This window comes from Chrysochloris asiatica, unplaced genomic scaffold (assembly GCF_000296735.1).
Source record: "Chrysochloris asiatica unplaced genomic scaffold, ChrAsi1.0 scaffold00090, whole genome shotgun sequence".
NCBI classification, from domain to species: Eukaryota; Metazoa; Chordata; class Mammalia; order Afrosoricida; family Chrysochloridae; genus Chrysochloris; species Chrysochloris asiatica.
This window is the reverse complement of record NW_006408608.1, coordinates 8,061,748-8,076,018: the sequence shown is the minus strand read 5'-3', so window position 1 is coordinate 8,076,018 and position 14,271 is coordinate 8,061,748. Positions and strand designations below refer to the sequence as shown.

The 14,271-nt window shown below is 42.6% G+C and overlaps 1 protein-coding gene across 1 annotated transcript in view; it reads left to right on the top strand.

Annotated features, from left to right (window-relative positions):
• PRDM2 (PR domain containing 2, with ZNF domain) overlaps window positions 1–14,271 on the top strand; it is a 148,751-nt gene that overhangs the window by 31,356 nt on the left and 103,124 nt on the right. Inside the window, exon 4 of the mRNA XM_006866370.1 lies at window positions 6,446–6,572. Within this exon, the coding sequence (XP_006866432.1) occupies window positions 6,446–6,572 (127 nt within the window). The remainder of the gene's footprint in view (window positions 1–6,445; window positions 6,573–14,271) is intronic.

Here is a 14,271-nt window from a genome sequence, read left to right as displayed (position 1 = left end):
TATCCTTAGGCAAATCTCCTCTCTGTGCCTTAGTTTCCTCATTTGTAAGAAACCGATAACCATAGTTTTGATCTCATAGTGTTATTGTGATGATGACCAGAGTGAATGTATCCAGAATGCTGGTACCTAGTAAGTGCTCAGTTTTTGGCTTTGAAAGGAGCCTGGTTGGTGGCTGTGAGTGGCTGCTAGCCTACAGGTTGGCAGGTTGAACCCACCCAGCAGATGTACTAAAAGGTCTGGTGAACTGCTGGATTACAGCCAAGACAGTCCTATGGAACAGTTCTACTCTGCCACACATAGGGCCACCATGATTTTGGGAGAGGTGGGATGGCGTGGTGAAGTGTGGGGACTCCGGAGGTTTTTTGATGTGTGTCCGTGGGAAAGGTACTCTGTCTTCATATTCTCATCTCAAAATGGAGTTGCCGGTACGACTAGTTTATACAGTTGTGTGAAGATTAAACACATCAGCAGCGTAAGGGCCCTTGAACAGTCCCTAGTCCCACATAAGCACTCCAAGTGTTAACTAGCTATACTATGATTTTTACTTGTGTTTGTGCATCACAACTGTTGATGAGAGCATTAGTGTGCGCAAGGCCTTCCAGATTCCTCATGAGAGATTATCTCACCAGATTCTTCTAGGTCAAGCTTTCAGTGGGTTAGGTTTTGTAAATAAAAGTACGAGTCAGATTCTCTGGGCTTTGTATTCTCTTCTCAACCATCACCCAGAAAACGGGGTTTTGTTTGTATGAGGATGAGTCACAAATTATCTGCACTCTGGCTGTAGGATTTATTTTAGTCAACTTTGAAAAAAGATAGATTCGTTGTTTTTCAACTTAATCTCCTTGCTTTTCAATGCCCTTTGTCCACCTTTCAACAGCTTTTGTATTCCCTTATTAAAAAATGCTTTAGACTGAGCTATGAGCCATGAATGCACTGCTGGCTTTACTTCATCAGAGGTGAATTTTCATCCTCAGAGGGCTGCTTTCAGGGGACCGAACAGGTGAAAGTCCTATGGAGCAAGATTAGGACTATTCAGAGGATGCTTTAGCACCTCAAAATTAAAATTTTTACACTGTTTCAACAGTGTGGGCAGAGGTGTTTTTCGGTACCAGGAAGTAGGAGAGCCCTCTGGTCTCATGGAGCTTCTGTTTGATGGGAGATGCAGATAATGAACAAGTAAATAGCAGACCACCAAGTCCACTGCCGTCGGGTTGATTCTGACTCACAGGGACCCCCAATAGGACAGATTAGAAGGGCTACTGAGGGTTCCAAGACTGTGCATCTTCACAGGAGTGGACTGTCTCATCTTCCTCCTGTGGGTTCAAACTGCTGACCTTTGATTAGCAAGCAAGTGCTTAGCTATGGCTCCACCAGGACTACATAAACAAATAAGTAAACATATTTTTTATAGTGATAAATACTTTAAAGACAATAAAAGGTGATAGCAAGTGACCAGGTAGGGAAAGGACTGCCTAAGCACTGGTGAGTCAGGGGAGGCCACTCTGAGAAAAGAATCCTCCCTTGGGATGGAAAGGAACCAGCCACACAGAAATTTGTGGGAAAAGCAGTCCAGGAAGATAGAACCGTAACAGCAAGAAACTTAAAGTAGAAATAAGCTGGATTGTGGGTTTTTTTTTTTTTTTTTTTTTCCTTGCTTTTGTTTTTAAAGGAGTTGGAAACCACCAGTGTGGCAGGAGCCAAGAGTGTAGATGAAGGGAGTGCGGACGAGGACTCATCAGATGGGACTCACCCATAGGGAGAAGCGTGGGTCTTAAGTTTGAAGTTCAACTTAATCCATTTATGAGTTTAGGAAGAGGTCTTATCTATGATTTTTGAGGATCATTCTGCCTGCTGTGTGGAAATAGATTGTAGGGGGCTAAGAGTGGGCATACTTTGTGCGATTATTTGGTGTGCCCTAGTAATTCTGAAAAGGAGTTCTGGTGTGGCTCTATAGGATAAGCACTGAACTGCTAACCGCAAGGTCAGTGGTTCAAACCCACTAGCTGCTCCTTGGAAACCCTATACAGGGTTACTGTAGTAACAACAATAATTCTGAAGTATTTCTTTCACTTTATCTTAATCCTTTTTCCTAATTGGTCTGGTAAAATTTATATGAAAAGTTATCACAAGGGGTCTTCAAAAAGTTTGTGGAAGAATTTGATTATCTTTTAATTCCGTTTTTCCACAAACTTTTTGAAGCCACCTCATTGATAATTAGAGAAGATGGTATGCTTGGTTTTATAAAGCTTATCAGAACCCAAAGAGAAAGTTGGAAAAGTTACAAGTATTGTTTTTATCATCTCAAAATGTGATGTCCTTTGAAAAAACATTAAAAGTGGTTGCTTGGCCTTTTTTTTTTTTTTTTTTAATGTTTTAGTGTGAATTATGTGACAGTTTACATGGGAGACCATTAGCCTTACATTGATCCTGTCATATATTGTTTCCTTGCCATGGTTACAATCCCCTCAGTTGCTTGGCCTTTTGACTGACTTTTTGTAAAGGTACATTTATGATTCCTGAGTTTAAACACATAGTTTCCCCTTTCTTTTGAAATGAGATTAAAAAATGCTTACAAGTGCTAAGCAGTACAGAATAGAAAGAATAATTGAGTACAGTAGAAAACAGTTGTTGATTTAAAAAATATGTTATTTTTCTTTTCGTCGAAAGGTCTGTGTAGCTGTTTTAATAAAGTTATCATATCTGTTGGTCACCTCTAGAAGTTATTCAACAGCTGACACTTCAGCTTGCTCTTAACCAGACTATCCATCGACCCAGTCATCATCGAAAAGTTGTATATTAGAGTTGAGATAAAAAATCTGTCCTCTTCAAAATGATAGGTGGTGTCTTCCAGCCAAAGTGTTCTGGTTATGCAGTGTGGGATAGGGAGATACTGTGAATAAGTTTGTCCTCACATTATTACTCTTCTGTTTCCATTGCAGGCTCTTTGTTAAAAAAAACAAACAAAAAAACAACTTTTGTTTTATTTGGAGCTTTACATATTTCTGAGAACTGTTGTTGTTGTTAAGTGCTGTTGAGTTTATTCTGACCTATAGCGACCCTGTATAGGGTTTCCAAGGAGAAGCTGGTGAGCTTGAACTGCCAACCTTGCAGTTCAAACAGCTTTGCAGTCTGGCGCATGAACCCACAGCACTACATCAGGACTCTCTGAGAACTATAGTGGTGTCAAATACGGAGATACCACCATTTCATAAATTTGTGATATAACAACAACGAAGAAACAAAAGCAGACACAACTATTGTGTTTATGCAGATAACATCTGTGTTAATCAGGAAAATCGGCAACCCTCCTTGTGAATTGGCTTCCTTTACATGCTTGTGATAACATGTGTATTTGTATAATTTACATGCTTCCTTGTATGTGAAAAGTGTGGTCTACTAGAAGCTTTAGTTAAGTGCTGTCAAGTTGGTTCTCACTCCATAGAGAACTTGTTTAGGGTTTCCAAGGCTGTATGTTGTCGCAGGAGCAGAAAGCCTCATCTTTCTCCCATGGAGTGACTGCTGGGCTTGAAATGCTGACCTTGTGATTGATTATCCTACAGAACTACTGTCGTCTAGCAGTCTAATTTAAAAGCATAAAGAAGCCTGTTGGTTCAACAAACAAGTTAGCTAATCTGAGTGTCAGAGTCATCTGGTGTGGCTCTTTTAATTCAGTACAATCTTATATATGCATTTTTTGGGTTGTGTTTTGGTTTAACTGATTTAAGAAGGGAAATAAGTTTGTTCAGAAATAAGAAAATGGCAGATTTTAATCACTTTTGGGTGGTGGGAGCAAAGGAAACTGGCTGATTCTTTTATTTTGAAGAAATTTAGAATGTTTTGAAATTTGGAATCTATTTTTATGTAAACCAAACCAGACGCACTGCCATTAAGCTGATTCCAACTCACAGCAGCTCTGTAGGACAGTGTTGTTGGTTTGTTGTTGTTGTTAAGTACTGTGGAGTTGGTTCCGACTCATAATAACCCTGTATAGGATTTCCAAAGAGTGACGAGTTTGAACCGCCACCTTGAAGTTCAAATTGACTTTCCAGTCCAGTGCTTATCTTACAGTGCCACACCAGGACTCCTATAGGACAGCAGAGCTTCTCAATAGGGTTTTTGAGACTACATCTTTATGGAAGCAGATTGTCCCGTCTTTCTCCCATGAGAGTAGCTGGTGGGTTTGAATAATAAGTGCCCAATACTTAACCCACTATACCACCAAGGCTCGTTCCCACTATATAATGTGAGAGTTTTACAGAGAATGAAAGTAGTAATTGACTTTCTGGGACTTTGTCTAGATTAGAACATAAGTTAAAATGAGAAAGAAAAATAACCTCAGGTGTGTTTCCCCCCCTTATCAAAGAAGAGTCTGTTACCTAAGTAATACCAAATAGAGTAATTATCAAAACTAGGGAATTTAACACTGAGGCAGGTATTATTAGCTGCATTCTATTGTCTCCTTGGTTTGGAGTCTGTGTGTTTTATAACTTTCTTAGTTATTCTGTAGGATGTCTCCTGAAATTTGGTCTTGTCTAATGGCACGTAACAACAACAGCAGCAATGTTCCAGCATCAGTAAAGTCAATGTATGCATTATAGGCAGACATGGTCCAGAAGTGTTGTTGTGAACTGCCTTCAAGTCGATTCCGAACCATAGAGACCCTGTATAGGGTTGTGAGCTTGAACCACGGCCTTGCAGTTCAAATGGCTTTGTAGTCTGGCCCGTTAACCCACAATGCCACACCAGGTGTTGCTGTGCATCTATTAGTTTCTTGTAAAGATATAAATCTTTCCTTTGTAATGAATTGATTACTATTTGGGGAATCTGCTTTGAGAAGTGTGGCACTGTAGGATAAGCACTGGACTGCTAACTGCAAGATCTGTGCTTCAAAAACCCACCAGCTGCTCCTGAGAAACCCTGTACAGAGTCGTTATGAGTCAGAATCAGAATCAGCTTGCCTTTAACAATGATTTTGAGACTATGCAAATATTCGTCCTTCCCCTGGAGAGTTCCCACCTACTAGTTTTAGCATCCACTTATAATGGATATCTTGTGTGAATCAGTAATTGCTGTAATGATCGCCAAATGGTGATTTCCAACTCTAAACGTTTCTCTTTCATTGATTAGTTTGGGGTTTCTACTTTAAGTTATGAATTGGGCTACTAACCTAAGGGTCAGCAGTTGGAAACTACCAGCTGTTCCGCGGGAGAAAGATGAGGCTTTCTGCGCCTGTAAAGATTTACAGCCTCGGAAACCCTGTACAGGGTCACTGTGAGTCGGAACCGACTCCACGGCACATAACAACAATAACAACAACACTTTAAGGAAGGAGTTCTGGTGTGACATGTGGCTCAAACTCACCAGCTGATCCTTGGAAACCCTATGCAGGGTCACTATGGTTCAGAACCACTCGACAGCACTTAACAACTTTAAGGAAAGAATTTACTTCTTAATGATTTTCTAATTCATTCTTTGCTGTCAATGTGAACTCCTGGATTCTTACTTTATTCTTATTGGTTTTACGTGAATTTTACTTGTATTCATCCTTTTGGAACTTTGTGAACACATGAGTCATTATGAGAGAACCAAGAAGCCATTTCCTCGAATTCTGTTTAGAACCCTAACCTTCCCAGTCAGTACCCTTTTTCTTAAGCGTTTCACTCTAGGTGTAATCAGTGTGAAGGCTTGTGCCCTCACCACTTGCCCTGTCACACTCGCACGTGCCTGTTAAAAGTGTGATGTTCTGGTGTGAAATACAGGTGGGGTATTTGTTAGATGTATTCTTCTAAATGTATTACATCGCTTTGGTGTTTGGTACAGATGTCAAAGCAATGAGATTGGGGAGATAACACATTGGTGGGACCATTACCTTCTTCCACACTGCCTTCTCTTTTTACATTTGTGGGAGATACTGGTAATTAGCATTCAGCACCTTTTTTCTTGCTGCTTGGCTCTTCTTAATTGTGTATAAAATTTCTCACCAATTTAGGTTTCATGGGTAAAAATGTTCCATGTTTTATTTTTTCCTCTGCGTGGGCGGTCAGGAGGCATTCGAAAGTAAGAGTGGAGAGCGTATGGCAGTTTTGAGTAGAAAAGGAATCGTCTTTAATCACTGGTATCTGTGTTTGAGTGCGCACGCCCAGCTCCGGGGCCCCCAGTGGAATCGGGGCGCCCGGTCCTCGCACCGCCTTCCTGCCCGCCTGCGTCCCGGGCAAGCGGCGTCCACAGCGGAACGCCGCCGCCGCCGCCGCCGGGGAAGTGAGGTCCTCCTTCCAGCAGAGGGTTCCTTCCCCGGCCGCGGCGGCGGGGAAATCTGCGCGGCGCCGCTGCCAGCTGTTTGCGATCTGCGCCGCGGCTCCCGCCCCTGGCCCGGCGCCCGCGCCCCGCCCCCCGCCAACAACCGCCGCTCTAATTGGCTCGGCGCTTGTCTCTTCTCTCGCCGCAGCCAATCGCGCCTGGCGAGGAGCTCCTGGTCTGGTACAATGGGGAAGACAACCCCGAGATAGCAGCTGCGATTGAGGAAGAGCGAGCCAGCGCCCGGAGCAAGCGGAACTCTCCGAAAAGCAAGAAAGGTAGGACCTGCCGCCGCCGCCGCCGGCCCGGCGCCATCTGAACTGGGCCGCCGCCGGGGGCAGCGCTGCCGCCGCGGCCTCGTGACCTTTCGAAACTCAGCCGCCCGACTGCTCCGCGCCCGGCCCGTCCCGGCGCTGCGGTCCCGCCCGTCCCGGCCCGCTGCTGAATCACGACCACGCCGCTCGCGGGGCCGCTTCCCCAACTTGGTCCAGGGCAGTGGGTGCGGAAAAGTGAGCGGACGCGGTGCCAGCGGAGTCCACTGCGGCTGGGTTGTCACGTCGCTCCCCGAAAAGAAAAAATAGCAACTTGGGAGTGGGAGAATGTCAAGTCCGCTTCAAAGTCAGCTATCCGAGTGTATTTTTAGCATTTTGCATTATTCGTCAGCATAGGCGTCACAAGATGTGCTCCCGGAGCGCGGTCTGTGGTTCCGCAGGTTCGGGGCCTGCATACGGGTACGCGGGCCCCTCGGGAACTTGAGTCGGGGTAGTGCGCCGGCCGCGGGGACCCAGGCCCGGCACCGAGTGCTCCAGGAGGCGCGGCGAATCCCGTTCCCCGTCTTCCGGGGAAGGCTTCGGGCCAGTAAGTCTTACGGGAAATTTGCTCTTTAACAAAATGGAAGTTCAAAAGTGTCGTTTTTGAGTCTGCCGTAATATTTTTAGTTATGTGGCGTTTTCAAACAAAAGCTAGAGTGTAGGCACTAAAAGAAGGGGAGTAATTTCTGTTTCGGAGAATTGTTGGGTTGCATCTATCCTATTTTCAGCTGGCATATTGACGCATTGTTGGGATATTTTTAGATCAAGAATTTTAACGTGAATTTGTGAAACTTTCATGTACCCAGTGTGAATATATGCCAAGGAAGTTATGTGAGGGCCTGCTAATACAAAAGCAATTTATTATGGTTATTATTTTGTCTCCTGTAGTCATAAATAGTGCATTTTTGTGGTCCTCCGAGTTTTATTCAGAACACTGCAGAATGAGTTGTGAAAATAAGACTGTAAAAACAAAAGAACAGTCAGTCACAGTGTAAACTTGATGGGGACAAATTTCAAAAGAATATTAAGAATTGTAGACAAGTTGTGTTCTGATTTTCCAGTTAACACTTGTACATTGTATTTCACAATGTAACGCAAACACAACTTAACTCATCCCAGAGACAGTTTGTAGACCTCATGAAATGCCTATTCTGAACTTGAACATGAGTTAGTCACTGCTGCTTTAGCTCATTAAATGCTTTGATCCTGAACCAAATGACCAGGGTCTAGAAAATTCCCAGGTCTTTTTTTTTTTTTTTTTTAAATCAGTATGGGCATTTTGTTGATGCAAGGCTTAGGGTTTAATTGCTTGCAAACTTGACAGAATTTAGATTGATCTTTTATTCCTTTACTTAGTGTTCATTATATTTATAACTCAACCGTCAGCCTTAACTACTAGCCTTTACTGGTAAGTTGTGATTTGCCCAGGGTGGTGGGAGGTGGGTCTTTAGTCCCCCACTAGGCATACTAATTAACTCATATATATATAACCTGCTTAGTAGCAATTCTACTGTAAAAGGCTTTTCTGTTCAACATACTTTAGTGTTCACAGTTAGGGCATGTTTCATTACTCCTTTGCTTTTGTTTGTCCCATATTTTTCTAACCACTTGGTTGAGTGGAGAAAAAATGAAGTTTATTAATGATATATATAAGCTTAGATATTTGCATTTTCATAGCTGCCCAGAATGTTGGGTTTTGATATTGAGCCCAATGGTTATCATTTCCTATTATCCTGTTCTTTTATAACCACTCTGGACAGGACAGCATATATTCCATGGAATTGTCGGTTTTCAGAAAAAGCTTAGCAGGGAGCAAGCACACTTTGGAAACTTGTAGTCTGTTTTGAACAGCATGCTGGTAAAAAGACCTGTTAACTACAGTTGGAAAGTTTCATAAGTCCAACAGCTGTATTTTTAAATTAAACCTTTTGTGAAGGTTAACTTGCAACTTACAAAGACTTGAAATGGCATACTTTTTGTATTAACCGAGTTCTGTTTCATTCTTAATGTGTGACCTCAGACGTTTAAAAAAAGAAAAGAAAAATCTTTTCATGCAGTGATGTCAGAAAGTTCCTCAACACCATCTCATTCCACAGCATTCAGTTTCTGAAAGGCAGATGTTGAAGGACCTACAGCTGACAGGTTGCTTGACAGTGGACCTAGATTCATTTTGGTTCTGAGGAGGCAGAGAGAAACAAAGGGCTGAATTCTTCTAGTTCTGGGCGGAGGGCTTCTTTGCATGGCAGCTGCTGTACCTTCAGCTGTGCATTGCATGTGGTGCCTTTCAGAATTCATTCCCTCTCTGGTGGATTCAGGAGTGCGCTGGGCAGTGAAAAACACTGATTTCTCTATGTCCTAGTGGCCCTTCCCTCTTGCTCTCTATCAATGTTTATTAAGCCCTACTGTGTACCAGGGAACCCAGCTGGTGCAATGGTTAGGCGCTCCACTGCTGACTGAAAGAATGGCAGTTTGCACCCACCAAGCTGCTCTGCAGGAGATTACAGCCTAGAAACTCTGGGGTAGTTCTGCTCTGTCACTCAACAGCGCCCAACAACTGTGTAGCTACTCGGCTAGGTTATACAGCCCAATGTCGAGGGAAAAGAAGCAATAGCTAGCTAGCTGTTCTCATGGTGCCTGTAGTCTAGTGGGGGAGACAAATACTTAGTAAATAAGTAGCTGATGGTACCTAGATGGTTGGCATGGTGTAGGACTGCAATAAATATTGCTTGATTGGCAAACAAAGCTTCACACAAATACAATAAAGGGAAAGAACACAGTACTGTGAGAACACAGTTCATATTTTGTCTCTGACCAGGGAGTGAGCAGTTTTGGCAGCACCCTAAGCTGTACATAACACAGGCATTTGCATTAGACTATAGTCATCCCATGGTGTCCTCAGGGCATTGGGTCCAGGACCCCCTGCAGATTCCAAGCCCCAGCATGTTCAAGTCCCTTATAGAAAATGTGCTTGCATATAACCTGGTACTTTCTCCACCTCTACTCTAGATTACAGATTACAGTTCCCGAAACAATGCAAATGTTATGTAAATAACACTTTGCTAGCTCCCTCTTAGCCTTAGAGGGATTTCTTTGACCACTTAATTGCTTTTTTTATTCTCTCCAAATATTTTCCATCCATGGTTGGTAGAATCCCCAATACATAACCTGTGGATACTTAGGTCTACTTAATTTACTTGGCATTCTCAGTTTTGTAATCCAGTGTACTTTTCACATGTCTGAACATTTTCTAGTAAGATTGAACTCGAGAAGATCCTTGGATGGGACAGATGAAACTTTAGGTGGAGAGGAAGCGGGGGAACGTTTTTAGTCTTGGATGTTTTCAGGTTGTTTTGATGTGAACCACGGGCACATTCTGATCTACAAAGTAACGTGGGAAGACCAAACTTAGAAGTACAGACTGGTCTCTGGGTTATGTTCCCAAGTGTGTCTTTAAAGTTGAATTTGTAAGTAAGTCAGACTAGATGCATGCCATTCTTCCTAGCCTTACTTCAGTGCATGGGTGGGAAATACCTGGCCCCAGGGTTGTATGTTGTTGTTGTTAAGCGCCATTGAGTCGATTCCAACCCATAGGTGAGCTTGAACTGCTGACTTTGCAAGTCAAAGGACTTTGCGGTCTGGCTCATTAGTCCGCAGGGCCACACCAGGACTCCGAGGGAGGGTTGTATATAAGGCCCGTGAAATCATTTGGTCTGGCCCTACCAGGGCAATCGCAGTTTCAGCCATCACATTAGGGGTGAGTTAATTGTTTGACCAAATATAGCAGGCTGATTTTTCAGTTGATAATCTTGTATGGCCCGAGAATGATGTGTTATAAATTTTGGCAGAAAAAAGGTTCCCCACCCCTGCTTTCGTGCAAGAAAAGATGCCAGACCTTGTCTGTGCAGCAAGTGAAGGTGATTGTGATGAATTTGTTCGAAGCTGGTTTCAAAGTGAGGACAACTTTACATAAAATTAAAGAGCAAGTATGAGTTGTTTGTAAGTCAGGAAGTTCCAGACTTGGGGACTTACTGTGTTTATCGTCATCTGGCTCTCTCTTTTCCTCATTGAGAAATGAGAGACCGAATTGGCTTGTTAGCAATGAGGAATGCCTTTTTGCAAATGTTCTTTTATAATGTCGTCCGTCAATTATGATAACAGACTGTGTTTGCCTTGCTCTTTGTTGGATACATAAGAGCCTTACCTACAGTTTTTTACATGTGAAGAAATAACAGTGGCTTTATACATATATGGGCCTAATGGAAGAAATGAAAAGCTTGAGATCCCAGGGTTTTTACCAAATGTGTAGCTTTGAGCAGCTCATGTTATTAAGAATAGTGAAAGTACCATCGACTGCCTGCCACAAGAACAAACAAATCTGTGTTGGAAGAAGTACTGCCAGAATTTCTTTAGAAGCCAGGATGATGGGACTTTGTCTCTCACATCTCAGACATGTTATTGGAGGGGGCCCTGGAGGGGTCAACGAAAAAGAGGAAGACTTCCAATGAGATGAATTGGAACAGTGGCAGCAGCAATGAGTTCACGCGTAACAATGATTGTGAGGATGGCATAGGACCAGATAGTGTTTTGTTCTGTTGTGTAAAGAGTTGCTATGAGTCAGAACTGACTCGACGGCACCCAACAACAACAAATGTCGTATTTCTGGAGTTCAGTCTCCATAGCTTTAAAAATACAATAGTGTCAGCTAATGCTTGCAGTTGGGTAAGTCAAAGAGGGGAGTGATTAACTTTTCAGTCTAGGAGCGCAGGTCCCTGGGACCATCAAGGGAGAAGAGCGGAGAGCAGGACCCTACCCAGAGAAGCAGAGATGGAAGCAGAGCAGATGACGTGGAGAGATGGACCAGCTGGGGACTTTAGACCCAGAGAGGGAGAGGGGCTGTGTGCTGATGACTTGGGGTGGGGAGGTGGTGGAGGCAGGCTTGCTTGGGCAGGCTTGCTTGGTTGATGATGCATGGAGGGGATTGTAACTGTGGCAATGAAATGATACAGGGTAGGATGAATGTAAAACTAATGTTCTCCCATGTAAACTATCACATAATTCACAATAAAATAAAAAAAAAAAAAAAGTAATTCTATAAAATCATAGATGCCTTTATTAAATAAAAATAAATGTGAAGCTGTTGTTTTTCAACACGCCTTCCACTTAGGTCTTTATGCTCCTGAAGGTGGTGGTGTTTCCATCTCTCTTAACTCTTCCAGAAGAACTGTACACTCTTCAATTTACACCACATCAAAATGACGGTTTTGACATCCTCACAGGACTCAAATTGGTTTCCTTTTAAATGCTCTTAGAGTTTTGAGACCAAAAAGAAGTCTTAAAAAGGGGCAAGACCAAGGCTGTAGGGTGGGATGGGATAAGGTTCCCCAGTGCACTTCTCTTAAGGCAGCCTTTACTACCTTTGCAGAATGTGCAGGTGCATTGGGATGCTGGAAACACTTCTTGGTGTGACTTTTCCTGGCCTTTTTCTCATTATTACAGATTTCAATTTTAAACTTTTTCCTAATAAACCCCTGTGATTGTTCTGTGTCCTTTGAGAAAATCTATCAAGATATCTCAAAAAAACAGTTGGCTATAACCCGAGCTGACATCTCTGCATTGAATTTAACTCAGAGCAGAACTCCTCAGAAGCCATTGTTTTGTTTGACTGTGTCTTTTTTCTGGATTGGCAAATCCAAGTCTAGGCCCCAGTTAGGATTCGTTCCTTAAATTATTTTTGATCTTGCTTAAAAGACTGATGGAAAGATGAACTTTTACAGCTGATCTTTGCACAGTGCTTGTGTTTAATATCTTTTTTTTTTTTTTTTTAAGTCACCAAGGCTACAGTGTATTACTGAGAGAACTTGTCTGCACCTATCCACTGATCATGAAGACTTGTTTCAATATGTTTTGTTAGGAGTAAGACTGTGATACGTGTATGAACCTGGAACCTTACGGAGCAGTTTTTTATGGTGAACTTTTTATTGCAAGTTGAGTGAAGGTTTCCATTGCAGATCATCAGCTTTGCATTCAACAAATCATTTGTTTCCTGTCAGTGGTTGCAGTGCCCTCAGTTGCTACCTGGCTTTCTTGTGTCTGTTTCTCCTCCAAACCTTCCGGGTTTGTCCTTGGGTAAATGCTGCCCTTGTGATCTTGAATGATAGGCTGCTCTATGTGTGCAGCTCCCTCCTGGTGGTATCCTCACTATACAATCACTTTCTGACTTACCCTGGGACTGTGAGACAATAGGAAGGGAATAGTATCTTTCCTACTATCCTGAATAAGCACGAAGTCTCTCTCCTTGCCTTCCCCTCCCGTCAGCGTCTCAAGCTTTGCCTATTGATTCTTATTTAAGACCTAGTTCTAAACCTTGGATTTTCCTGTTCACCTACTGCAAATTAGTAAGTGAAAACTAGAAAAAGAGACAAATTATGCTTGGCAGCAGGAAGTGTTTTCTAGCTAATAACTGGACAGTGAAGACAAAGTTTATAATCAGCAATGAACTCCAAGGAGCGTAGTTTTTAAGACCACTGTATAGGTTTAGATAATCCTTTGTAAAAACCTAAATAGTTCCTGAGGATGTTAGCTGCTTAATCATATTTATCTAGGCAACTGTTAGTCATCCCAGAAAGCTAAGTTCTAAGAAGGCAGTATTTTATCTGTCTGTAAATACCACAATCAAAAATTGTTCAAATAAAAAAAACTTTATACTGTGAAGGACACTCACCGTTTTTTTTTTTTTTTTTGAAGCTGTACATAATTGAAATGCTTTCTTTTCCAGAGATGATGAATAACTGAAGCCTATAGAAATTTGTTGTTATTAAGCGCCATCAAGTTGGTTCTGACTCAATAGCAGCCCTGTATAGGGTTTCTGATGTGGCTGGTTGGTTTGAATCACCGATCTTGTGGTTCAGACTGACCTTTGTGATCGAGTACTTACTTCCTAATATGGTGCTACAGGAGGAGCACTGGACTAGTAACTGCAAGGTTGGCAGTTCAAACCTACTAGCTGCTCTCAAGCCCTATACAGGTCACTGTAAGTCGGAACTGACTCGATGCCATTTAATAACAACATGAAATCTTGAGTCAGTTTAGGGAGGTCAGAGTATACCGTATGCAAAGAACTCAACCTAAGACAGTTAAAAAAAGAAAGGCAGAAAGAAAGAGTCAAGTTCATTGTATAAACAGAACTATAGAGGCTCAGAATGAAAAGGGACTTCTGGGCTAGAGTGCCTAGACGGTGGATGGGAGCTTTATTTAGTAAAAGGATGACAAGATAGGGGAATTTCAGTATATAGAGAGAAGCAAGGCGTACTTTCTGAGGACCCTAGGGGGACTGTGAGCTTGTCAGAGAAGTTGTAACATGTATGAATGGTTCCTCAAGCCTCCCAGTTATTTAGCAAGTATTCCTGTGTCTGTGCCAGGCGCTGTTCTAGTTGCTGGAGTTAACAGATAAAGCTTCCCCGCTCTCAGTATGTTCTAGAGAATGAAGATGGCAGCAGGTTCCCAAATGAACGGGATTTGTCGTTAAGTGCTGTCGAGTCCCTTCCGACTCAATAGTGACCCTGTCCTGTATAGGGTTTCCGAGGCGATTCAAACCGACTTGAGGTTGAGTACTTATCCTATGGCTCCTAATGAATGGGATCATCTTGTAATAAAGAGTGTGTCAAAG